Source organism: Equus przewalskii, chromosome 23 (genome assembly GCF_037783145.1).
Source record: "Equus przewalskii isolate Varuska chromosome 23, EquPr2, whole genome shotgun sequence".
Taxonomy (NCBI): Eukaryota; Metazoa; Chordata; class Mammalia; order Perissodactyla; family Equidae; genus Equus; species Equus przewalskii.
The window spans coordinates 7,007,104-7,034,099 of NC_091853.1; the positions used below are offsets into that span (position 1 = coordinate 7,007,104).

At 40.1% G+C, this 26,996-nt stretch overlaps 1 protein-coding gene across 32 annotated transcripts in view; it reads left to right on the forward strand.

Annotated features, from left to right (window-relative positions):
• The window catches only part of DNM3 (dynamin 3), a 565,868-nt gene that overhangs the window by 209,356 nt on the left and 329,516 nt on the right, over window positions 1-26,996 (forward strand). For all 32 annotated transcript variants that reach the window (XR_011532051.1, XR_011532053.1, XR_011532052.1 and 29 more), the window contains exons 5-9: window positions 7,921-8,019; window positions 8,606-8,766; window positions 19,079-19,221; window positions 22,193-22,328; window positions 24,902-24,969. Coding sequence is in view for 27 of the 32 variants with exons in the window: in XM_070591081.1 (XP_070447182.1) it covers window positions 7,921-8,019; window positions 8,606-8,766; window positions 19,079-19,221; window positions 22,193-22,328; window positions 24,902-24,969 (607 nt within the window). In the remaining 5 variants the exon portion in view is untranslated. The remainder of the gene's footprint in view (window positions 1-7,920; window positions 8,020-8,605; window positions 8,767-19,078; window positions 19,222-22,192; window positions 22,329-24,901; window positions 24,970-26,996) is intronic.

A 26,996-nucleotide genomic window follows, 5' to 3' on the forward strand; every position in this document is an offset into this window, starting at 1 on the left:
TTATTTCTGAAAGATGTTTTCTTCACTGGTATAGAATTTTAGATGACAATTCTTTTTTTTTCTTTCAGTACTTTAAAATGTCATCCTAATGTCCTCTTACTTTAATAGTTTCTGATGAGAAGTCTACAGTTATTCTTATCTTTGTCTGTCTTGGTTTTTCCCCTCTGCTTTTATGATTTTTTTTTTTTTAGCACTGGTATTCAGCAATTTAACTATGCTGTGCCTTGGTGTGATTGTCTTTGGGTGGTTGGTGTTCTTTGAGCCTCTTGGATCTGTGAGTTTATAGTTTTCATCAACTATCATTCTTTTTATTTCATCGTTATTTTCATGTTTCCTTTTATATCCTTGAACATTTTGTGCACATCTTTAGTAGTTGTTTTAATGTTGTCTGTGAATTCCTGTGTTTCTAAGTGAGATCCTTTTGACTGATTTTTATTTTTTTCCTGATCGTGGTCACATTTCCTTCTTTGTGTATCTAGTGACTTTTGTTTGAATGTGGATATTTTGAATTTTACTTTGTTGAGTGTTGAGTTTTATTATATTCTTTAAAAACATGTTAGACTTTGTTTTAGCCGGTAGTTACATTACTTGCAGATCAGTTGATTTTTTGAAGCTCATTTTTAGTGGGTTTTTTTTTTTAAAGAGTGGATCTGCAGCAACCTTTACTGAATTTTGACCCTTCCATGTCTCTAGTTCAATAGGGTCTCTCCATTCTAGCTGGCGAGAACTTAAATGACTCCCAGGCCTATGTGAACTCTGGGAATTGATGGTTTAGAGCTCCCTGGAAGCTGTGCTTTGCCCAGCCATGTGGAGTTTTATCTTAGGCAAACACGCATTCAAAGACTCGAGGGGACCCCTAGGTCTATTTCTGGAGCTCTTTCTAGTCATAGCCCCCTTTTGTGTGGTACACTATCCTGTGAATTCTGACTTCCTTGGCCTCCTTGAAATCCAACCTGTGTCTCTTCAACTAAGCAGGACTGCTGGGATCTCTTTGGATTTTTCCCCCTTGCGCTGTAGTCCAGAGATTGCCTCCAGACAGAAATTGGGTAATGGTATGACTTACCTCGTTTCTCATCTCTCAGATATCATAGTCCTGTGCAACACATTGTTTCATGTCTGAAAACAGTTGTTTTGTATATATCGTCAGTTTTCTAGCAGTTTACAGAAAGGTATGTCTGCACTCTGTTACTCATTCGTAGCCAGAAACAGAAGTTACTGAGCTCCTTTGCTTAACTGAAAATTTTTAGTGGACTTTTCTTGCTGAGATCCTTTTCAGTCTCTTCTTCTATTGTTTAGATTACAAGAACGGTTGGCTTTTTCAACCATTAAAAGACCCAAATTTCTAGCTTCTCTCTAATATGTTCTATTTCTGCTTGCAGAATGGTAAATTTGTTGTGTGAACTCATCTTTCTTAAATCCCTCACTTTAAGCAGCAAGGAACAGCCAAGACAAATTAACACTCTGGCTCTTTCCAACAGCTTCTCCCTTCAGTAGGCGCTTAGTCTTAGCTATCCCATGAGGCAGGTTTACAAAATATACACCTATGGCATAACATGAATCTTCATCTTTCCGACTTGCAATATTTGTTTCCTAACTACGTAATCTTGCTAAACCAGATTTTCATTATGGCAGCTCTCTTCTCCAAAGGACCACTGTTTGCACTAATATACTGTAATAAGTAGACTGGAACCTGTAATGGTACAAAAAGTAAAAATGCCCATCCTGCGTGGATTTTCAGAGTAGTCTGGTGTTTCTTCTCTATGACTTTGGATAACTAGATACTTCCATTTGTCACCCTTAGGGACTTAGGGAGTTATTATGGTTAGATCCAGCAAGTGGAAGGTGAAAGAGCAGGCAGGAGCACATGTGGGAAGTTATATAGACCAAGCCTAGAAGTGGCACATATCACCTCCAGTGGTTAGAACTCAATCACAGGCAGATTATAAGGGAGATTGTAACTCAATTGTAACTCAATTGTAAGGGAGATTTGGAAATATAGTTAAGCTGTATGCCAAGGAAGAAGAAGAAAATGGCTTTAGGGGGACAAAAAGCAGAGAGATTTAAGTATATATGGATTCTTTTCTTCTGTTTCTTCACGCCTTAGTCTATTTTGGAGTACAAATTCTCAGTGAAAGAACTACTCTATGTCTAAATTTTCTTATCTTTTGAGTAGTTCTTCCTCCTTTCCCCCCCCCCCATCTCCTTTCTCCCTCTTTCTCTCTTTCTCCTCTCCCTTGCTTCCACAAATATTAAATATTTCAAGTACTTTGCTGGAGTCTGAGCATATATTGGTGAGCAAGAGAAAATCTCTGTTACCATAGCAACAGTAATTTTTATGCTTTCAATAATTTACTTAATATTCTACTTAGTATCACATGTAGTAATATTAGCTGATGACTTTGAAAAGGAAAACTGTTATTCAGAATTGTTGGAAGTAACAAGAAAATAATGTTCGTGGAAAACTTATAGGAAAAAAGATGAAACTATTCCCATGCATCACTGATTGCTTTCAGAAATAAAATATTCCATCATTTTTGCCAAACAGAAAGAACAACGTCTACTTCAAACTCCCCCCACATCCTACCAAAATCCAAAACAAAAAAAATACGTTAACTGAAGGACATCTAATTTCCTAAGTCTGTTTTTAATTTTGCTGTATATATGTTTACACTAACTCTTCGCTGATTTTTCTTTTCACTGCTGTTGTTTCCGTGTACACAGTGTTCCAGATTACTTTTCTGGCAACTGCTAATGTGGTTCGTGGCTTAGTTTTGTCTCATTTCTTAATTAGATGAAACAACACACTACTTATAATTTAGTTGCGTATGTAAACGGAAGAAATGGCAGTGTTCTTACAGGAAAATCACTGTGCTGACAACAGACCTAGGTAACATGGTAGAATGGTATCATATTTCTTTTCTGGAAGTTGTATGTCAATGCTTGTCTGAAACTAAGAAAAATAAACATGCTTACTTTTTCATTCATTTAATAAATCAACTTTTATTGAGTTCCCACTCTGGCACCTATATGAATTTCTTGGAATATTCAAATTAGATGTAGTCCCTATTTTTGAAGAGATCATGACCCAGCGGGTGAGACAGACAAATAAGCAGATCCCTAGTGTCCTATAAGAACTATTATTTCAGTGTACACAGAGAGCTTTGAAGGCACAGAGAAAGGCTCCAAACTTACGCTTGTGGGAGCCTGTTTAAGACCTGTAGGACAGGCCTGAAAGGTATTTTGAAGGATGGTAGGAGTTGGCCAAGAAAAGGAGAGAAGGGAAGGATATTTGGAGCTGAGGGGCATAGCATTATGGAGTGAAGAGGCAAGAATGCATGGTCACGTGCAGAACTGCAACTCCTTGGATGTAACCTGAATTTAGGATTGGAGTAGAGTGGGAGTAGTGGTGAGAAAGAAAGCTTTATGGTAAGATCCTAACTTTTCATTTATTGAGTGGTTTTTATGTACTAAGTACTTTACATGTGTTATGTCATTTAATTATCTTTAATTAATAGACTTTATTTCTTTCAGCAGTTTTAGGTTCACAAAAATTGAGTGGAAAGTGCAGAGGGTTCCTATATACACCCTGTTCCTGTACATATACAACCTCCTCAACTATTAATATCCTGCACCAGAGTGGTACATTTGTTACAACTGATAAACCTACATTGACACGTCATTCACTGAGAGCCCATAGTTGACACTGCAGTTCACCCTTGGTGGTGTGTATTCTATGGATTTTGACAAATGTGTACTGACGTGTGTCTACCATCGTAACATTGTACAGAATAGTTTTCGCTTCCCTACAGTCCTCTGAGCTCTGCTTTTTCATCCCTGCCTCCCCTAACCCCTGGCACCCATTGATCTTTTTACCGTCTCCATAGTTTTGCCCTTTCCAGAATGTCATATAGTTGGAATCATATACCGTATACCTTTTCAGATTGGCTTCTTTCACTTAGTAATATGCACTTAAGGTCCCTCCATGTCTTTTCATGGCTCGATAGCTCATTTCTTTTTATCATTGAATACTGTTCCATTGTTTGGATGTACCACAGTTAGTTTACCCATTCACCTCCTGAAGGACATCTTAGTTACTTTCAAGTTTTGGCAATTATAAGGAAGCTGCTCTAAACATCTGTGTGCAAGTTTTTTTGTGGATAGATTTTCAACTCCTTGGGGTAAACACCAAAGAGTGTGATTACTGGATCACGTGGTAAGAGTATGTTTAGTTTTTTAAGAAATTGCCAAACTATCTTACAAAGTAGCTGTGCCATTTTGCTCCTACCAGCAAAGAATAAGAGCTCCTATTGCTCCACATTCTCACCAGCATTTGGTGTTTTGGATTTTGGCCATTCTTCTAGGTGTGTAGTGGTATCTCACTGTTGCATAATTTGCGACTCCCTAATGATGTGTGATGTGGAGCATCTGTTCATATATACAATTGCCATCTGTATATCTTCTTTGGTGAGGTGTCTGTTCAGATCTTCATCCATTTTTTAATCAGGTTGTTTGTTTTTTCCCCCTGCTGGAAGCATGAGGTGATTTTTCTCAAATATTCACTGTGAGAACCTGGTCAAACTCCTGAAGGCAAAACTCACAAAAGTATGGATACCCGCTATGGCTGGGTTCCTTTGGAGTTTTAACTCTCAGACCGTCCACACTGAGCTTCCAGCAATTCCTCAATTACAGTTTAGGTTTTCCTACCTGGGCGCTGGTTCCCGTGGATTTTCTGCTTATAAGTTGTGATTCGCTGTATTCACCTGTCTGTCTCTCCAAATTTTGGGGGCAGCAGTTTACCCTGCGACCTCACTTCTCTGATCAGTCTAAGAAGGGTTGTTGATTTTTCTGTTTGTTCAGCTTTTTACTTGTTGCTAGGACACACTGGCAACTTCTAGGCTCCTTATGTGCTAGACCAGAAGCCATAAGTTCGGTTTTTAATATTAAAACATAGGTTTATTATTTTCTTCATTTTATATAAAGTTAGAGTGAACATGTAACTTATTCTTCAAATAGGAAGTCTTTTGAGAGTTAAAGGGGGATGTTATTAATAATTATCCCAGTCATCAAATGTTAATCATGGTGGTGTGGTTCCTCTGTTGGTGTGGTTCCACCTGATGAGGAAACTAATGTCTCACAGCTAATAAGGGGCACAGGTGGGACTTGAACCCAAACAGCCTGATCCTTGAGTCAGTGCTCTTAGCCTCTATGCTACATAAGAATCAGAGTTCTGAAGCGCCTTTTGCGTCTTTTCAAGGTCTTAGTCAGAGCTCACAAGCACTCATCACTGTGGCTATTCTTTAGTGAAGGGAAGCTTGATTGAAACACCATACCATGCACTATTTGTTAGCTCTTAATTTATTGTTTTTATTTTCCTTTTAGTTGAAGGGCAACAATTTTATTAAATTAATCTTTACTTATTATTGTACATAAACTTTTCTAAATCTGGAAGTTCTTCTTCCCAGAAATTTGGACTTGAAAGAAACATCTAAACTTTTAGTTATATAAATAGGTCCAGATGATGTAACTAACTTGCCAAATAACAGCTAAGCACCTGTGGAATCTAGCTAAGAATTGGGAGGCAGAAAAGTATAGCGATTAAATATGGAATTAGCTTGCCTGGATTCCACACCCTGCAGGCTGGGAGCCTTTAGGCAAGCTTATTTTTCCTCTCCAAGTTACACTTCCCTCATCCGTGTAATTGAGAAAATAATAATACCTATGTCATAGAATTGTTGTTTGAGTCCTGGATGAGACTGGCACTTAATCAGACTCCATAAATGGTCTCTGTTATTATTTTTATCTAAGTCTTTACATTCCCAGTGGAGTGCTTTTGAAACATGCTGTCTTTGCATCTCTTCTGGCAAAGGCTTTTTGAGATCTCTCAGTATAGATCTCGTCAGCCAGCAGGAGTTCGTTGATTATTTTAAGCTGCCGATAAATGTGAAAAAGAAACTTATTTCCTTTGCCATTTCTGGTACACCACTGAGCACAGACTCCTCTGCCTTTTCAGAAATAAGAGAGTAGTAAAAGAAGATAGTTTTAAAATTCAACATTTATTTTTATTAATGTTGTAAAGGTACATAGCTTTAAGAAAAAAATCAGTCCCAAAGACTTTTAATAAAACCTATCAGTCTTTTGCCCACTCCCAGTGACTCTTGATTACTGATTTCCAGAGGCTCCCACTTTCAACCCTTTTAGCTTTCTTTTGGTATTTGCCTCCATAATTCTATGTAATCTGTTTATACTGCTATTTCTTGATTTTTTATTTTTAGATATTCTCTTTTGACTTCCTACTGTGGAGGAGAAGGATTTAGCTGGCTTATAGTCCCTCTCGCATACTCACATATACTTACATGTGCATATATACACTTACCCCCCATTCTACTAATATAATTATACCATCGTATTTTGCTAAATGAATGTTTGTGACTCTGAAAATATTACTCACAGCTGAGCCATGTGGTAAATTATGATAATAGTTTCTCTCTGGCATGATGCTGTCTTCTTTGAAGTTGACTCTTGTGTTTTTGTTCATTTGCCTGGTCTTCTGTTTATCTAATGCGAATGCATTCCCAGCCTCTCCTGCAGATGTCTAAATCTCTTCATACCTTTGAAAGTATTAGGCATTATGAACCCTATGACTTTCTTTTTTTTTTTTTGAGGAAGATTAGCCCCATCTATCTACTGCCAATCCTCCTCTTTTTCTGAGGAAGCCTGGCCCTGAGCTAACATCCGTGCCCATCTTCCTCTACTTTATATGTGGGATGCCTACCACACCATGGAATGCCATGTGGTGCCATGTCCACACCCGGGATCCGAACTGGTGAACCCTGGAACCAGACTGCCTCAACTGACCTCGCGTATGACCTTGGGAAAGTTATTTAATCTCTCTGCCTTAGTTTCCTCATCTTACAAAAATAGTCGTTGGAGTACTTTTTAGAATTAAATAATTTAAGACATGTAAATGTTTAAAACCATAGCTGGCTTTATAAATGTTAGCCATTATTATTTTAGCGTGGTTTTATGTAAAAGATAAAGGCTTGTGCTCAGATAACCATGTTTAATTGGAAGTCCAAAGAAATGCACTTAAAAATATGAATCACTAGACAAATCTTGTTGATTTTATCCAATGATGGAAGCACAGGACAAATACGTTGTATCTTATATGCTACATAAAATGTCTAGGTTTTTACATTATTTTACTACTGAAAGGAACCTTGGAGATCACAATTTCTAACTCTTTATTTCACAGATGAGGAAAACTGAGACCCAAAGAGTTAAGTGACTTGTCTTGAGACTAGAATCTCAGCCTCAGAATTCCTAATTAGGTCTTCTTTCCATTAAGTTGTATTTCCTTCTCTAAAAATCAGTGAATGCTGCTAGACGTGCAAGTTTATTTTTGGTAATGACACTATCCTATCACTAATTTTCTTTTTTTAAATTTTTTTGACTTCAGGCACTCAGCTGGATCAATAATAAGCTTGGTTTATGACACACTCTCATCATTGGTCCATGTATAGCATATTCATTTGTTTGTTTTTAATAATGTAATACATAAAAAATCGAAAACATCCATATTGTGTGCAGTACCTGGGAGGAAAATTTCAACGTATAATTTCCATGCATGCATGGTACAAAAATAAACTCATAAATTTAACAATATTTTGGTGATACAGCTATTTGTTTTTTCTCTGTTGAATCAAAAGTTATCTTATGGATGGGCGATTTTGCAACTCTCTGCCTCATCCTCTTGAAATTCACCAGACTGGGGTAGCAGTGGCTTAGAAAACAAAGTACCACAGAGAGGAATGGGAAAAGGACCAGAACATGAGTGCTTTACAGTTAGCAGGAGACACACATATCTCTAAAATATGTTGGTCTTCTGCAAATTGTGTGATGTTGGGTTTGTTTGTGATACAGGTCTAAGAACCATTGGAGTCATTACCAAACTGGATCTTATGGATGAAGGAACAGATGCCAGGGATGTTCTAGAGAACAAGCTGCTGCCTCTTCGCAGGGGTAATGTATTGTATCCTGTAGCAGACTTCCTTTGATGATGTGGCGGAGAAACAGTTGGGTAACCAATGAGAGGCTTGGTTTTAATATCTCCACAGTTGTGAGGAATGGATTTATGATTAGTTATACTTTTATAGAATGGAACAGTGTTCCCAAATGATGTATTAAAAATGATCCAGAGGGAGAACCATTCCTTAAAATAACAGGAATAAGAAAACGGGAAAAGGAAAGGGTTTGAAGGGAGGGTATAAATATTCATCCTAGACTGCATAAATATATACTGTAGTAAGTCTGACTTATTTACTTGTCTGCTATATGACCAAACTGCTAAGAGACATACTCTGTTAAAACGCACAGAGCTTTAAAGGCAAAAGACATTATTGTGTTCATGCTAAAAAATTATCCTTAGCCAAATCAGCCAGTCTTTGTTAAATACTGATGTCTCAAGTTGAGTTCTAGAAAGGGACTCATTCCTCAGGCCTTAAAATAATTTTGCCTTTCTTATTCAGCCTCTTTGGGAGCCTTGAAATCTCCCCAGAATAAGTGAGAAAAAGTGTCCCAAACTCCATAGGTGTGTGTTTTGTTTCAGGTTACGTGGGGGTTGTAAACAGAAGCCAGAAGGACATAGATGGAAAGAAGGACATTAAAGCTGCCATGTTGGCAGAAAGGAAATTTTTTCTCTCGCACCCGGCTTACAGACATATTGCTGATCGGATGGGGACCCCACACCTGCAGAAGGTCCTTAATCAGGTAAAAATGTTTTTTCAAGGAAAATAACAATTATGAAATGTGTAAGTGACTATTGGAATTCATAATTCTTGTTTTTGTATTCACTTTTTAATAAAATAAGACATTCAGCTTAAATGATAGGAATTTAAAAAATTAATATGAATACTTTGATCCACACTGTTACTATTTTCCGTGATAGAATTCACCTTAATATTATTGAAGGAGCAGTGCACAAAGCAGAAATGCATACTTATTTAGGAACAGTGAACAGGAGTAGACATTTTAGCATACATATATTCATGATATGTAGTTATCTTAAGTTAAACTTGTATATCTCTGAAAAGTTGATCTCTTGGGATCTGTCTTTGAAATATCAATCTGCAATGGTTAGGTTAGATTTTCTGTTAAAATTTCTTTGTGGTTTTGTTTGATTTGTTCCTCAATTTAAAGTCTTGAAAATAAATCCTCGTATGCAGTCATTGATCCCTCTTCGTCTAAGAAGCTTCTGCAGATAACCCCTTGCTCCACAACAGATGGAACTGGGCTGTCTGCCTCCCACTACTCCATGCACGCACATACTTCTTCCATAAAACCTCAGCGCACTTACTTGGTTGCATATTTTCCTTCCCCTGGTGGAGTTAAGTATTGTTGTCATCGAGGGCAGGGCCCCCTTCCTGAGTTTTGATTACATTGACTCAAATGCTGAGCAGTTTTTCTCACATCTAGTCTCATAAGGTATGCTTTACTTTTATCTATGAACTTAGTCAGTCAGTCAATCAAGTAGTTATTGATGATGTTCTGATTGTTCGTGCCTAGAAGGTGTCAGGTGTCAGTAGAGACTAACACAATAGTAGGCTACTGGTGGCAGTGTACCTGAACTGTTTAGACAAAATGATTGAAGAAGTTAGAAAATAAAAAGCAGTGGTATACTTCTGTTTTAAGCCGCATAGCGTAATGTGGAATTTGTACCTTTTTTTTTTTTATTAAGGTCATGATAGTTAACAACCTTGTGAAATTACAGTTGTACATCATTATTGGTCATGTTGTAGGTACACCACTTCACCCCTAGTGCCCTCTCCCCACCTCCCTTTCCACTGGTAACCACTGATCAGTTCTCTTTGTCCATATGTTAACTACCACCTATGAGTGGAGTCATACAGAGTTCGTCTTTCTCTGTCTGGCTTATTTCACTCAACATAATACCCTCAAGGTCTATCCATGTTGTTGTGAATGGGACGACTTTGTTCTTTTTTATGGCTGAGTAGTATTCCATTGTATATATATATACCATATCTTCTTTATCCAGTCATCAGTTGCTGGGCACTTAGGTTGGTTCCATGACTTGGCTATTGTGAATAATGCTGCGATGAACATAGGGGGTGCATGGAACTTTTGGAATTGCTCATTTCAGGTTCTTAGGATAGATACCCAGTAGTGGGATGGCTGGGTCATAAGGTATTTCTGTTCTTAACTTTTTGAGGAATCTCCATACTGTTTTCCATAGTGGCTGCACCAGTTTGCATTCCCACCAGCAGTGTATGAGGGTTCCTTTTTCTCCACAGCCTCTCCAACATTTGTCACTCTTGGTTTTGGATATTTTTGCCATTCTAACAGGTGTAAGGTGATATCTTAGTGTAGTGACGATGAGCATCTTTTCATGTGTCTATTGGCCATCCGTATATCTTCTTTGGAGAAATGTCTGTTCATGTCCCCTGCCCATTTTGTAATTGGGTGGTTTGATTTTTTATTGTTGAGTTGTGTGAGTTCTTTGTATATTATGGAGATTAACCCTTTGTCGGATAAATAACTTGTAAATATTTTTTCCCAATTAGTGGGCTGTTTTTTTGTTTTAATCCTGTTTTCCCTCACCTTGAAGAAGCTCTTTAGTCTGATGAAGTCCCATTTGTTTATTCTTTCTATTGTTTCCCTCATGTGAGGGGTTATGGTGTCCGAAAAGATTCTTTTGAAGCTGATGTCAAAGAGTGTACTGCTGATATTCTCTTCTAGAAGACTTATTGTTTCAGGCCTAATCTTTAGGTCTTTGATCCATTTTGAGTTTATTTTAGTAAATGGTGAAAAAGAATGGTTGATTTTCATTCTTTTACATGTGGCTGTCCAGTTTTCCCAGCACCATTTGTTGAAGAGACTTTCTTTCCTCCATTGTAGGCCCTCAGCTCCTTTGTCAAAGATTAGCTGTCCATAGATGTGTGGTTTTATTTCTGGGCTTTCAATTCTGTTCCATTGATCTGTGCATCTGTTTTTGTACCAGTACCATGCTGTTTTGATTACTGTAGCTTTGTAGTATGTTTTGAAGTCAGGGATTGTGATGCCTCCAGCTTTGTTCTTCTTTCTCAGGACTGCTTTAGCAATTCGGGGTCTTTTGTTGCCCCATATGAATTTTAGGATTCTTTTTCAATTTCTGTAAAGAATGACATTGGAATTCTGATTGGGATAACGTTGAATCTGTAGATTGCTTTAGGTAGTATGGACATTTTAACTATGTTTATTCTTCCAATCCATGTGCATGGAATGTCTTTCCATCTCTTTATGTCGTCGTCGATTTCTTTCAAGAAGGTCTTGTAGTTTTTGTTGTTTAGATCTTTCACTTCCTTGGTTAAATTTATCCCAAGGTATTTTATTCTTTTTGTCGCGATTGTGAATGGGATTGAGTTCTCGAGATCTTTTTCTGTTAGTTTATTGTTAGCATTTAGAAATGCTACTGATTTATGTATGTTGATTTTATACCCTGCTACTTTGCTGTAGTTGTTGATTGTTTCTAATAGTTTTTGTATGGATTCTTTGGGGTTTTCTATATATAAGATCATGTCATCTGCAAACAGTGAGAGTTTTAATTCTTCGTTGCCTATTTGGATTCCTTTTATTTCTTTTTCCTGCTGAATTGCTCTGGCCAAAACCTCCAGTACTATATTGAATAAGAGTGGTGAAAGTGGGCACCCTTGTCTTGTTCCTGTTCTGAGAGGGATGGGTTTCAGTTTTTGTCCGTTGAGTATGATGTTGGCTGTGGGTTTGTCATATATGGCCTTTATTGTGTTGAGGTACTTTCCTTCTATACCTATTTTATTGAGGGTTTTTATCATAAATGGATGTTGGATCTTGTCAAATGCTTTCTCTGCATCTGTTGAGATGATCATGTGGTTTTTGTTTCTCATTTTGTTAATGTAGTGAATCACGTTGATTGACTTGCGGATGTTGAACCATCCCTGTGTCCCTGGTATAAATCCCACTTGATCATGGTGTATAATCTTTTTGATGTATTGCTGTATTTGGTTTGCCAAAATTTTGTTCAGGATTTTTGCATCTATGTTCATCAGTGATATTGGCCTGTAGTTTTCCTTCTTTGTGTTGTCCTTGTCACGTTTGGGGATCAGGGTGATGTTGGCTTCATAGAATGTATTAGGGAGTACTCTATCTTCCTCTATTTTCTGGAATAGTTTGAGAAGGATAGGTATTAAATCTTCTTTGAATGTTTGGTAGAATACTCCAGAGAAGCCGTCTGGTCCTGGACTCTTATTTTTGGGGAGGTTTTTGATTACTGTTTCTATTTCTTTGCTTGTGATTGGTCTATTCAGATTCTCTATTTCTTCCTGATTCAGTTTGGGTAGGTTGTATGAGTCTAGGAATTTATCCATTTCTTCTAGGTTGTTCAATTTGTTGGCATATAGTTTTTCATAGTATTCTCTTATGATCCTTTGTATTTCTTCAGTATCTGTTGTGATTTCTCCTCTCTCGTTTCTAATTTTATTTATTTGAGACTTCTCTCTTTTTTTTTTTAGTGAGTCTGGCTAAGGCTTTCTCGATTTTGTTAATTTTTTCGAAGAACCAACTCTTTGTTTCATTGATCCTTTCTATTGTCTTTTTTGTTTCAAAATCATTTATTTCTGCTCTAATTTTTATTATTTCCCTCCTTCTACTGACTTTGGGCTTTGTTTGTTCTTCTTTTTTTAATTCCGTTAGGTGTTGTTTGAGGTTGTTTATGTAAGATTTTTCTTGCTTATTGAGGTGAGCCTGTATTGCAATGAATTTCCCTCTTAGGACTGCCTTTGCTGCGTCCCAAATAATTTGGTATGGTGTGTTTTCATTTTCATTTGTCTCCAGATAATATTTGATTTCTTCTTTAATTTCTTCAATAATCCATTGTTTGTTCAGTAGCATGTTGTTTAGTCTCCACATTTTTGGCTCTTTCCCAGCTTTATTCTTGTAGTTGATTTCTAGTTTCATAGCATTATGATCAGAAAAGATGCTTGATATTATTTCAGCCCTCTTGAACTTATTGATGCTTGCTTTGTTTCCCAAGATATGGTCTATCCTTGAGAATGTTCCATGGGCGCTTGAGAAGAATGTGTAACCTGCTGTTTTTGGATGAAGTCTCCTATATATATCTATTAGGTCCATCTGATCTAATTTTTCATTTAATTCTATAATTTCCTTGTTGATTTTCTGTCTGGATGATCTGTCCATTGGTGTTAATGGGGTGTTGAGGTCCCCTACTATTATTGTATTGCTGTTGATGTCTCCTTTTAGTTTTGTTAATAGTTTCTTTACGAATTTTGGTGCTCCTGTGTTAGGTGCCTATATATTTATAAGTGTTATGTCATCTTGGTGGAGAGTCCCTTTTATCATTATATACTGCCCCTCTTTGTCTTTCTTTATCTGTTTTGTTTTGAAGTCTACTTTGTCTGATATAAGTATGACAACACCTGCTTTCTTTTGTTCATTATTAGCTTGGAGTATTGTCTTCCATCCCTTCACTTTGAGTCTGTGTTTGTCTTTGGGGCTGAGGTGTGTCTCCTGGGGGCAGCATATTGTTGGATCTTATTCTTTGATCCATCCTGCCACTCTGTGCCTTTTGATTGGAGAGTTCAATCAATTCACGTTTAGAGTGATTATTGAAATGTGGGGGCCTACTGTTGCCATTTTATCACTTGTTTTCTGGTTCTTTTGCATTTTGTCCTGATGGAGAGCTGTTACTTTGTGTTATTGTCCTTCTGCTTATCTCCTTTGTTTTGGATTTTGTAACCCCTTTCCTTTTTTTGATTTTTCAGGAATGAGGTTCTTCCTGAGCATTTCTTGAAGAAGAGGTTTTGTGGCAATGAACTCCCTTAACTTTTGTTTATCTGGGAAAGTTTTTATTTCTCCATCGTATTTGAAGGATATTTTCGCTGGGTAGAGTATTCTTGGCTGCAGGTTTTTGTCCTTCAGAGTTTTGAATATTTCATTCCAATCTCTTCTAGCCTGTAAGGTGTCTCCTGAGAAATCTGCTGATAGCCTTATGGGGTTTCCTTTGTAAGTTATTTTCTTCTGCCTGGCTGCCCTTAGTATTTCTCTTTGTCGTTGACTTTTGCTAGTTTCACTACTATATGCCTTGGGGTTGGTCTTCTTGCATTAATAAAGTTTGGAGATCTATTGGCTTCTGTCACATGAAGTTCCATCTCTCTTCCCAAGTTTGGAAAGTTCTCAGCTATTATTTCTTTGAACAGGCCTTCTGCCCCTTCTCCTTCTCTTCTGCCTCTGGTATACCTATAATCCTTATGTTGCATCTCCTAATTGAGTCAGATAATTCTCGGAGAGTTTCTTCATTTCTTTTTAGTCTCAGTTCTCTCTCCTCCTCTGTCTGCAGCATTTCTATATTCCTATCCTCCAAATTGCTAATTCTGTCCTCCATATTATTGACCCTACTGTTCAGAGAGTCCAGATTTTTCTTAATCTCCTCCATTGTGTTCTTCATCTCCAGTATTTCTAATTGGTTCTTCTTTATAGTGTCAAGCTCTTTTGTGACATAGCTCCTGAACTCATTGAGTTGTCTATCTGAATTCTCTTTTAACTCCTTGAGTTTTTTTAATAATGGCAGTTTTGAAATCATCATCATTTAGGTTATAGATTTCATTGTCTTTGGGATTGTTTTCTGGGTGCTTATCATTTTCCTTCTGTTCTGTAGATTTAATATATTTTTTCATACTGCTTGATGGCATGGATTTGTGCCTCCACATAGAGATAGAGTTTAGTCGCTGCTTCCACTTGTTGCGACTGGTGTGTGGGGGGGCAGCTGTTTAGACTGCACAACCCGGAACCCTGTCAGCTGTTACTGACTGGATCTGGACCCCCTCCTCGTAGTCACAGTGGTCCTGTGGGGTCCCTCATTGGTTGTGGGGGCAATTGCAAGGGCGCCCTGAGGCTGCTGGTGCCTACTGTTGCAGCCCACTTAGACGCGCGCCCTCCTTGTGGTCTGCAGTGGTGTTGTGGGCTTTCCTAGCAGCCAGGAGCAGGATCACCTATAATCACTGCTTTGTCCCTAACAGAGCTCACAAGATCACACTTCTCCACTATAGGTCCCAGCAGAGCTATGGGTATCTTCTGCAGTCTGTTGTTAGCTCATGTAGCTGTGCTACTTTTGCCCCAGGGCCTTCCCGCCTTGCGATTGCCAGTCAGGACCTCTCCACTAGTGCTGTGCAGAGGCTTTCGCTGAGGCTGCTGTAGGAACCTGGAGTTTCCCCCTGGGCTATGTAGCTGTTTCACCAGAGCTCCACTCTGCCCTCCTCCACTCTCATGGGATCTCTGGGAGCCCCTTGCCTTGTCTGGGACACGACCAGAGTCTGTGGGCCTGGCGTTGGCTGGTAAGCTGCTGCCTTGTGGGGAGTTCTGCTCTAGGGAGCTTCCTGGTGTTCTGAATGCTGGGCGGGGCCTCCCTGCCAATGGCGAGCCGAGGCCCTCCCTGCTGGGGAGGTGCGGGACCCTGGAGCATCCCCCCAGGCCACAGAGCCAGGTGTTGGAGCTCCACCCAGTCCCCAAGCATGTCCATGGGAAGTCCGGGCACCCCCTACACTGACCCATGCAGGGCTGGAGACTGTGGGCCCAGTCACAGCTGGCGGTCTGGTGCTGTGCCAGGGAATCCACTTGCCGGGAGCTTCACTCTGTTTTGGTTTCTGGGCAGCGCCTCCCTGCTAATGGCGTGCAGAGGCTTTCCCTGCCGGGGGGGGTGCGGAACCCTGGAGCCTCCCCCCGGGCCACAGAGCCGGGCGCTGGAGCTCCAACAGTGTCCCCAAGCACGTCCACAGGAAGTCCGGGTGCCCCCTGCACCGACCCGTGCGCTGGAGACTATGAGCCCAGCAGCAGCAGGTGGTCTGGTGCCATGCCGGGGAATCCACTCCCTGGGAGCTTTCTTTTATTCTGGTTTCTGGGCAGGGCCTCCCTGCTAATGGCGAGCAGAGGCCTTCCCTGCTGGTGGGTGCAGGACCCTGGGGATTCCCCCTGGGCTTAGGTGTAATCACAGGGGGCTTGGGTAGGGCTGTTGTCACCTGTTTCCACTGTCGCTCCGCTGGTGAGTGCACACTCCCACCCTTGGTGTGTGGTGATGCTATCAGGGAGTCCACTGGAAGAGAGCCTCCTGCAGGAACTAGGCTGTCCGGGGGTCGGGGGTCAGGGGTCGGAGAGTTTTCACCTATTTCCACCTCCTCCCGGGGGGAAGTCCGTCTGGTTTCCGATGTATAGTAGCACGAGTCTCTTAGGCGTCTTGAGATGCTATCTGGATATCCTTTGTTAATTGGTGAATGTCCAATTAGTTGTAGATTCGATGGGGGAGAGACAAAGAAGACCACTCACTCTGCCATCTTGGTCCCGCCTACCTGGAATTTGTACTTTTTAATTAAGAGTAGCTGAGTGTTTGAACGCCATGAAGCAGTGCTATGGTTGTGCCATTTAAAAAAGATAAATATGTTTTATGAGAAACAACACTGGTTTGTCATTCAAGAACCATAATATTCTGCAAATATGTTTAGCACTGGTGAAACTCTTTTTAGATTACTGTTGTCATGCTTATGTTGGCCTATGAAAAAAACAAATAAACTGAAAAAATCTTAGAGAAAAATTACTAAGATGATTAGAAAGATAAAGTTGGAAGTAAATTAGCTTGTGAATACTGGAAAAGTGGAAAGGATATGATTGACTATTTGGTTATTATAAATGACCCCTAAATTATGACATAATTGACTTCTGGTTGACTGAAAATTGAATGAATTTTGTACTGAAGATCTCTCATTTCTGGATAAGCACTCTCTGTTGCTTCAAGGATCTTCACACTATGTTTACAACTAGGATAATTTTGTTGCTGATTCAGTGTGCACTAACACCTCTGACCCTGGGGACAGATTCTATGGCAAAAACTGGAAAAGGACATGACATTTTTGAGGAATTGAAAGGAATGTCATTATGGGTGGATGGCAAAAAATGAGGTAGTGAGTTATAAGAGATGAATTTGGAGATTTAAGCAGTGGCTGGATCATGTAATGTTTGCAGGCCAAGTTAAGGATTTTGGCTCTTATCCTAAGAGCAGTGGGGAGTCAGTCATTTAAGGGATATGAGTAGGGGAATAACACAATCATATCTGTGGGTTAAAGAAGATTATGGTGGTTACAGATAGGAAGATCAAGAGTAGACATGAGAAGACCAGTTAGGAGTCCAAGTGAGAAATGATGGTTGCTTGCTTGGTTAGGGCCAGTGGAGATGGAAAAAAGCAAATTTGAGAAATGTTTAGGAAAATTGAGAACTTGGTGGTAGTTTAGCTCTGGTGGGTGATGGAGAGGTGAAGTTAAGGATAACATCTAAGTTCCCAGATTGTTATGAAGTCACCAAGATGGAGAACTCGGAAGGGGAGATTGGGTGCTTGATTTCAGAGATGCTGAGGTTGAGGTGTCACTGACAATCCAAGAGGAGAAGTCAATCAAGTGGTCTAATCCATATGCCTACAGCAAAGGTGAGAAGTCTGGTCTGTAGATAACACATTGGTAGCCACAGGTGTTTGGATATTTATTGAAGCCATGGATGGAATAAGATTGTCTCAGGAGAGAACAGAGAGTGAACAAACAAGAGGCTTAGGACCTATTGATGTTAATATTTACAGGTCTGGTGGGGTAGGATGACTTGGCAAATGGGATGGAGAAGGTACATCCAGAAAGGTTAGTGGAAAAATTAGAAGAGCTGAGGTCACCAAAGCCAAGGAAAGAAGTGTTTCAGAAAGCCAAGAGCGGTCCAGTATCGCTTTGCTATTGAGGTATCTGAGAAGCAAAAGATGAAAACCAAGTATTTTTGTTATTTACCCCTCACATAGCAGTCAGGGGGCTACTGGTTTCTCACAGTCACTGTTACTCTTAGATGGGAGGGTTTATCTCTTGTGACATTGCTACTGGGAGCGCAGTCCCGGCCATTCTTTCGTTTTCTGCTTCAGAGCCGTAGTAGCAGTACATGCCAGGGGAATAACATAGGAAGTCATAACTGTGGGCAAGGGTAAACTATTGGCAATGAAATAACTATATATTTATTGAATAGATATATTCAGGTAACCTCAGATAAATATAAAAATGATTTAAAATAGTTTCTTCAGTCTGGGTATAATTATTCCCTTTACTTTTAATTTATTATTCTTTTTCCTGCATTTCTAGGGAGTTTATACTCTCTCTCTCTCTTGATTCTGAGTTTATTATTAAACTATTCAAGATTATCTTTTTTCTTTTTAATTCAGACTTTTCGTTAATTGCATTGGAATAGAACTTAAGGGAGAGAGCTATGGAATCTGGGTTTATATCCACCTTTGTTCTTATTTAATCATGTACTCTTAGACAGTCTCTTAGAGAATGTTTCACTGTGCTGAGCTTGAGTAGCTCAGCAGATGATCTCAGTGGAAATGTCAAGCAGATGGTTAGGTAGAGGTATCAACAGGGGAGAGCGCTTTCCCTTGCTAGTTTCATGGAGCTTTTTATATGCAACTTGTTGAAGGCATAAGGCAGTGACCAACCATGGTTGGCCTGGGGCCCAGAGGTGGAGGCAAGAGGGAGCACCTGCCTGAGCAGAATGGAGAGGAAATTAATAGCTGACAGGTACCTCTGAGCTTCACCAACATTAAGCCATTTGGTCCTGAGAACATCAGGCAGCGCCGGTAACCCTCCAGTTCCTTCATTTCTACCGTACTCTCACTTAAGCTTCCTTTCTACGAGGTAGGTGATCTGATAAGTCGGTTCATGCTAAGGTGTTATTAGGCAGCCTCATTAGTAACATTAGCTGCAGTTTAACAGAGTATTCCCAGACGTGAAGAGATAGCCCAAGAGAGTGACTCTAGTTGAAGGAATTTTGAGCATCACCTTAGGGCGGTGGAGGGGAGAGTTGGGGCTTCTTCTCATTATCTATCTACACAGTCAGTCTCAAATGTATGTATGGTTTCTAAAGTTTTGAATGATAGGGAAAACAGTGAAGGCCGATTTTTGTCTCATGAGTTAATCTTCAGTCTGTTATGTGCTTTGTTATGATTTTGTTTTGTTTTATTTAGCAACTCACGAACCACATTCGAGATACCCTGCCAAACTTCAGGAACAAACTACAGGGACAGTTGCTCTCCATAGAACATGAAGTGGAAGCCTATAAAAACTTCAAGCCGGAAGACCCCACCAGGAAGACCAAGGCACTGCTACAGTGAGTGCGCTTGCCCTTCCCTGGTCCGCGTTTTCACTGCTGTCTTCAGCTTGCTTTTGCCTTGGTCTATTTGTCATGTTACTTTCTAGGTTTAACAGAAGAAACAAGTAAAGTATATGACGCTATGTATATGTTATCCAGTGAGCCTTGAATCTTTATGTTTTCTGCAAGCATAATTCTTGGTCTTATTCTCTTATAAGTTTAACCAACTGCCCATCCCCGTTCCCAATTTCATTATGTTTTTATAATTGGATTCAATAAATGAGTGAAACCAGTAGTGATAACTCAGTAGGGTTTTTTGCCCTTAGTCTTCGGAAGTGGGCAGAGCTCCTGTTGAAAATATCATCTGTATTGTATAACTGTTTCTATTGATGTCACTTATACTTACTATGTTTTTATTTCCATCATTTCATGTGATCTGTGTGCATTTTTCAGAGGAATGAGGACCAAAGATTTAATGAAAAAGTACAGACAATAAGGCCACATTTAAATTCCTTTTTCCTTTTTGGTCATGATTTTAATTTAGTCCTTTAAAATAGTAAATGTTAAAACTGCCAAGTATCTTGTTACTCTTCCTGATCTTCCCATCTTATCTTTGGGTTACTAGGTATATCCCTGAAGGGTCTTGGGTTGGGATAGCAGAGTTGTTAGAGATTACCAGCCCCTTGTGTCTTATACATTTATTCCCCCTTTTGCCCCTTCCAGCCTCGTCTGTCCTTTTATCCCTGTGCTGCAACTTGCCTCAGGTCCCTCTCACCCAGAAGAACCCGCTGCCCAGCCTTCATTCCAGGACATCCGAAGTCATCTCCACAGATGATGCTTGCGACCTCTTATGGCCCCTTTATCCCTCTGCAGTCTTGCAATCGAAATACCCTTAATTTTGCATTTAAAATGCCCAATATAATTTCTTTCTTTGTGGGGAGATTTCTAAATGCTCAAATTATATAAGCAACATCTTAAATGCATCATCTTATATTTCTCCATTTAGAAAAATTAGAAGATCATTTTTTCTTGGATTCAGCTCTTTCCTGGTTTATCTTTTCTTTTTATTCTTAGCTTTGGTTAAGCCCCTATAAAGACTGTTGAAGTTACGGAGAAAGGAAAACTATTTCTGTTTAGGCCCTAGGTCATCATCTTAACATTCAGCTGAAACTATTCTCTTTGCAAAGACTGGATCTTGCCTCTGTGACTCCATTAGACTCAGATTACAGAATTTTCCATAGCTAGATTCTTCCCTTGTAAGGGGGCTGATTCAGCTCCTTCCTCCGTTCTTCCTTCCTTTCTTCTTTCCTTCCTCCCTTTCTGCCTGCCTTCCTTCTCATCTTCTTATCTCTTTGTGTCTGGGATCTGGCTCTGTGCTATCTACTGGGGATTCAACAATGAATCAGATTTTTGCCCTCAAGAAGAGGCCACAGTTAGAGCAGGGGAAACAGATATATAAGCAGTCATATAACTAACTGCATTAAGATCTGATAAGTGCTGTTTCTGGTAAGGATAAAATGTTAAGGGAGCCCAGATAAGAAAGCAGTTACATCGAGGAGGGGTGTGAATTCACAGAGAAAAAGATACTTGAATGAGACCCTGAAATGTGGGGAGGTTTGTCACGTGGAATGAGGAGAGCAAGAGAATAGTGTGAACTCAGCTGCAGCTTGTTCTAGTGGGCCAGATGTGGGGAAAGGAGGGGCTGGAGGTAAATTTCCCAGGGTTTCAGTGCAAATGTTGCATATATACCTTTCCAGGTATTTAAAAAATTGAGATTAACATTAGCATATACATAAACATAGCTATAGCCAATTATATTCTAGATTTTCTGGGCTAAATAATTTGCAGTTGCTTTTAATCACCCATGATTTTGATGAAAGAAAATAAGAGATGCATGTTTTAGATGGTTTGAATTTTTTTCCAATTAGATTTTGAATTTGAAAGTAGTTTCAATATGTCAAAATTAGTTTCTAAACCTAGTAATCACAAATGCAAATAGTTATTTTCTCCCGAAAATGTATTTCTTTGTTTTTTTACCAACCACCTTAAGGTCTTTCATTCCTTCATTGAATTTATTGAGTAACTCATTTGTTGAGCAGGGGAGATAAATAAAGTGCATGGTCCTTGCCCTTAGGAGAGAGGCTGATAGAGGAACAATGGCATTAATTCTCCTAAGTGCTATGCTGAAAATATGCTGAGGACACAGAGGAAGGGCCCTTCATCTGGGGGCAATGAGGAGTGGTGGTGGATATGGATCATGGAATATTTCCTGGGAAAACTAAGGCTTGCGCTGAGTCTTAGTGGGTGGATAAAAATTAGCCAGGCAAAGAGGCAAGGGGCAGAGAGAATGGTACTTTGAGGAGAAAGGAAAACAAATATAAAAGCACAGAGACGTGGTATGTGTGGGGAACTGCGAGCAGCTTCTTCGTGCTGGCTTGGAGGGTGAGTGTGGATGAGTGGTAGGAGACGGGTCATCCAGGGCCAGACCATGGGGACTCCTGGATGATGGGTTATGGAGTTTTAATTTCATTATCAAATTGCGAAGCGTCATTGAAAAACGAGGCAAGAGCTACTTGCAGAAGAGCATGAGGCTCACAAATTTGCGTTGTTCTGGCATGGTGAGGTCTGTGACGCTAGGGGTGGGAAAGGGAGTAGCTCACGAAGTATGAGGGGCCTCAGCTGGAGCAGTTGGAACAGTAGGTGAGTGTGAGGTCATAGCAGCTGTGGGTCATTGGACCCACATTTAATGCATTTAATGACACAGATATTTAAAGTATATATTTTAATTAAATGTCTAAAGTAAATCTTAATAATGTGTATTTCATATAATTACATTTTGAGTGCTGAAGAGAGTGCAATGCTAACTCCGCCAGTAGGGGCCACTAAGAACACCAGGAAAAGGACTCCGAGGGCTAACCACAGTACATTAAAATGAGAATGCAAAGCCTGGTAACTTTAACTTGAATGTATTTCTCTTTCACAATTCTAGGATGGTTCAGCAATTTGCTGTGGACTTTGAGAAGAGAATCGAAGGGTCAGGGGATCAGGTCGATACCCTGGAGCTCTCAGGGGGTGCTAAGATCAATCGTATCTTCCATGAACGCTTTCCTTTTGAGATAGTAAAGGTTTGTACCAAAGGTTATTTTTTTCCCTTTCATTTCACTTCATTTCTATAGTCTGGTCTACAAAACTGTTCATAAAATGGTGCAGGGCTAAGATAGTTCCTTGAACAAAAGCCTCCGTGCTCAGGTAATGAAATTTAGAAGTGTTTTCTTACTGATGGTTCTGATTGTATTTAATGGGATCTAATGACATTTCAAATTATTTCAACAAATACTAATTGAGTTTTTATGATGTTCGTTGTCTAATTAGTTTAAAAATATTTCTTGAGCTCCTACTCTTTGCCAAAGTTCCAGGTGCCAGTGATCAATGCAGAGACACTGTCTAGTGGGGAAAGATGGAAAATTAACAAGTAGACAAAGTAAGACAATCTCAAGTGTTATTACGTAACATAATGTGAGAGAGATACAGAGAGAGAGAGAGAGAGAGAGAGAGAGGGAGGGAGAGAGGGAGAGAGGGGAGAGGAGAGGAGGAGCGAAGGAGAGAGGTTGGGTGGCCACTTTTGATGGGATGTTCAGGTGAGGGCTCTCGGAGTGGGGGGCCTTTAAAGCATGACCAGAATGCATGAAGAGATCAGCTGTAAGGATCTGGGGGAAGAGGGTCATTCAATAGGCAGAAGCAGCCAAGGCCAAGGCCCTGCAGCAAGCACCTGGACAGCAGGTGAAGCACAGCTGAGGCCGGTGCAGAGCTGATGAGGGGGGAGGGGTATGCGATGAATTCAGAGGAAGTAAGTGCCCAGTTTTCCGAGTTGCAGTGAAGTGTTTGTTTTTTTTTTAAAGATTGGCACCTAAGCTAACAACTGTCGCCAATCTTTTTTTTTTCCTGCTTTTTCTCCCCAAATCCCCCCAGTACATAGTTGTATATTTTTTAGTTGTGGGTCCTTCTAGTTGTGACATGTGGGATGCCACCTCAACGTGGCCTGATGAGTGGTGCCATGTCTGTGCCCAGGATCCAAACCTGTGAAACCCTGGGCCGTCGCAGTGGAGCACTCAAACTTAACCGCTCGGCCAGGGGGCCGGCCCCTGAAGTGTTTACGTTTAACAATGGGAAGTAAGGGGAGGGCTTTAAGGAAAGACGTGAGTTAAACAGTAGGACCAGAGCTGGAGTGGATCTACTTTCTGTGGGGCCTGAAGCTTATACAATTTTGGGGGCCCCCTTGAAGAAGAAGAAGAGAAAATTATAAACACACAATTAGGCACGGGGTCTTGGGAAGGGGCTTATGCAAGGGAGAAGCCCTGAAACTCGAACTCCTTTAGCTTCATGGTAAAAACGCCTCAGAAGAGAGAATGGAGAGAAGTGGATGGATTTGTGGATTTGGAGGTAGGGTCAGTAGGACTTGGATTGATATGGGGGATGCAAGAAAGAGCAGATTCAATGTGACTCCCAAGGTTTTGGCTTGCACAATTGAGCAAATGTTAGTGCCCATCTGATGAGGAAAACTGAGGAAATCTGTGTTTGTGTGGAGGTATGAATCAAGAGTTCTGTTTTTGGAATGTTTGAAATGCCCAGTAGGCAGCTAAGTAGTTTTGGGGACTAGACTAGTTGCCTCACATACAGAGGCGGGTGCTTATGTCTTGGTGTGGGAGGCAGATGGGTAAATAGATAGTTTCATTAAAATGTGCTAAGTAAAGTGATAAACTTGAGCACAGGGTGCTGTGGAAACACAGCCCACAGACATGAATCCGAGCCCAAGTATGTGAGGGAGCCTGGCTTCTGAGCTGAGTTTAGAAGGGTGAGCAGCTAGTTAAGTAGCTGGAGGTGGAGCGAGGGGTGGGGGGTGGAGAGGTGTGCAGAGGTGGTGGTGGGGGTGGCTTGTTCCAGACAGAAAGAGAGGAATGGTGAAGGCTGAGTGGTGGAGCCACAGGGTGTGGCTGAGAGCTGAGGCAATTCATTGTGCTGTGGTGTCAAGTGTGAGTTGGAAAATGGGTAGACACTGAGTCTGGAGAGGCCAAATGTCAGAAGCCAGGGGCTGAACCAAATGTTTTCTTGATATCCCTTCCAGGTCTAAGCTCTATGACACTTTATCCTACTTCCAAATAAATTTAAGGTACCTAGAACTTCTGGGAAGTTTTTATGCAGCAATCTATCCTATTTTGGGTTAGTAAAATATTATTAATTTCCTCTTACAAAGAGGCCTTGAACTCAGGTGGTTAAAATGGCCAGGGAGAGAAGACAGCCATTGTTAATCTCAGCACAGCTGGACCGCTGTTGCAGATCAGGTGAGACTCCTATTTATGCATTTGTCTGTGAGGACATTTACTACATTCAGCAAAAGAATGAAGAATTATATATTTCAAATGAATGGCCAGATTTATGTCCAGAAGGCATCCTTTATGCATTGCACTCCGTATCTATAATAGAGTTAAAATCCGCTTCACTAAGACTCCAGAAATCCCTAATGTTTGTGTTGCCTTGAACTTTATATAAACAGATGTTTTGACCATCTGGGTTTAGGTTAGGAAAGACACGAGTATCCATCTATTAATAACTAAGTCAAGTTGTTCTCATTCTTTAATATTCAACAATATTATTATTCAAAGGAATTGTGTCGTAACTGTTGCTCATTTTGCATCTGCAGATGGAGTTCAATGAGAAAGAATTGCGAAGAGAAATAAGCTATGCAATCAAAAACATACACGGTATCAGGCAAGTGATTCACATTTTCCTTGTCTTCAGTTCAAACTACTAAAAGAAAATTAATGTTTATAAATGGCCAGTGAAGTAGCGTTTTCATCATCTGAGCAGAGTAGAATACAGAGGTGGGAGTAAGAAATAGGAAATCCTAGTCTGAGTTCAGTGGTAATTCTCTGTGTTGTCATACTTGATTTTTTTCTATTAAAAAAACAAAAACGCTTTCTGCACTCACAGCTTTGTGCTCTGTACAATTGGGGATTTACCGATCAGTAAGACCTTATTCTCCAGAGCCTGACATTTTATGGAGAGAGGACTGACGTGCTCATAAGCAATCATTACTTACACAGAGACAGGACAGATTAATTTTGATGGGAGTTGTTGAGCAAGATTGGGAAAGATTAATGAAGGTGGTTACTTGTGAGTCAAACCTTGCCTGTTTAGAGAACAAGAATGATTTCACAGGCAAAGGTGCTGTGTGCATACACATGCTTGTGTGTGCGTGTGTGTTGAGTATGGGGTAGGTGGTAATGCAGTGAGACGTGAGAGGATGGAGATTGCTGAGACTGGAGGATAAAAGAAAGAGCTTAAAGTGGCAGAAGTGGTGTGAGCAAAGGCACAGAGGTGGTACAGTACAGCTTGTGTTCCTGGAGCAGGGAGTCATTGATGGTGAGTGGAGTTGGGAAAGTGGACAGGTGAGCAGAGGAACGTGAGGCTGGGAGTGGAACTTGTGCCTGAATTTACCCTTGTATAAAGGGGGATTATACTCAGTTACTTTCTTTAAAGAACTATGATAAGAAAAAAATGAATTTAAAACACAGATGTCTTGAGTTCATTTACAGAAGGCTAAACAAAATTTAATGGAGAATATGTTAAATTGAAATGTCTTGAATTCAAGGTAATAAAACTTAGGTTGCTTACTTCATAGATTACCTCACATGAAGAAGGCATCCCCTCTCTATTGGCAACTGTATCTCAGCTTCTGCCACAGGGCCAAGTTGAGACTATTTGGGAACAGAGCCTGAGAGGGCAATGCTTGACACTGAGTGTGCATGTAATGGGTGATTTTCCAAAGGAATTATGGACATGTGAATTATCTCTCATGTTGGAATTTACACAACCTGCTCTACAAGTCTCAAATAGTGTGGGTAAATATGCGTTCACAAAGTGAAAAGGAGAAAACATCTATAACCAAATCCAATATTTTTCTCTTATCATCAACAGGATTTCTAAGTTCTTTATTAATTCTATTCCTTCTCCCTCAAATCCAGAACATATTTGGTATAGAAACTATGTCTTGTTCTTTAGCTGGACAGAACTGGTATGTGAACATGTCTATCTGATAAACACAGTAAAACCAAATCACATTTTTGGGGTCATAAAGTATTTTTACTTAGCCAAATACAGTACTTTTACTTGGCTTTTAAAACCCCTTACCAGATACATTTTTGTTGAATGTAACTGCAAAAGCTCAGTAATTCAGTATTGTAGATTTCTGATTTATATGCATACCAATAGAAGAGATCAGTTGTTATTCTGGAGTTAATTTGCCTGTAAGACGATAAGAAGTGCACAATGTCCTGAGTATAAAACATACTAATGGTGTGATGATTTAAGCCCTTAAATGCACTTAATTTGAAAAGTTTTGTTCCCAATTGATTCTGTTCAGTATTTGAATAATAGAAACCATCTTTGCCCCCTAAGGACCGGGTGGTCCTTCTTTGTTCTCCTAACACCGAGTGCCAGTGCCGAGCACGGCAGGGAGACACTCCTCGTGGGGGAAACAAAGATGACTGCAGTAGCAACTCTTCCTCCCAGTGTAGCAATGAGACCAAAATAGGTGCTCAGACCACTGCAACGCAAAAGAGGGTGTGGGGTTCAGAGAAGGAAGACCTGGTCAGCAGCAGCAGCACTGGAGCAGACGAGCTGTGGTAGTGGTTGCTTTTGATCTGGGCTTTGAATCACAGGTGGGATTTGGACAGGCTGAAGTTGGGCGGAGGGCGAAATGAACATCATGGACGCAAGCACAGACATAAAATAGT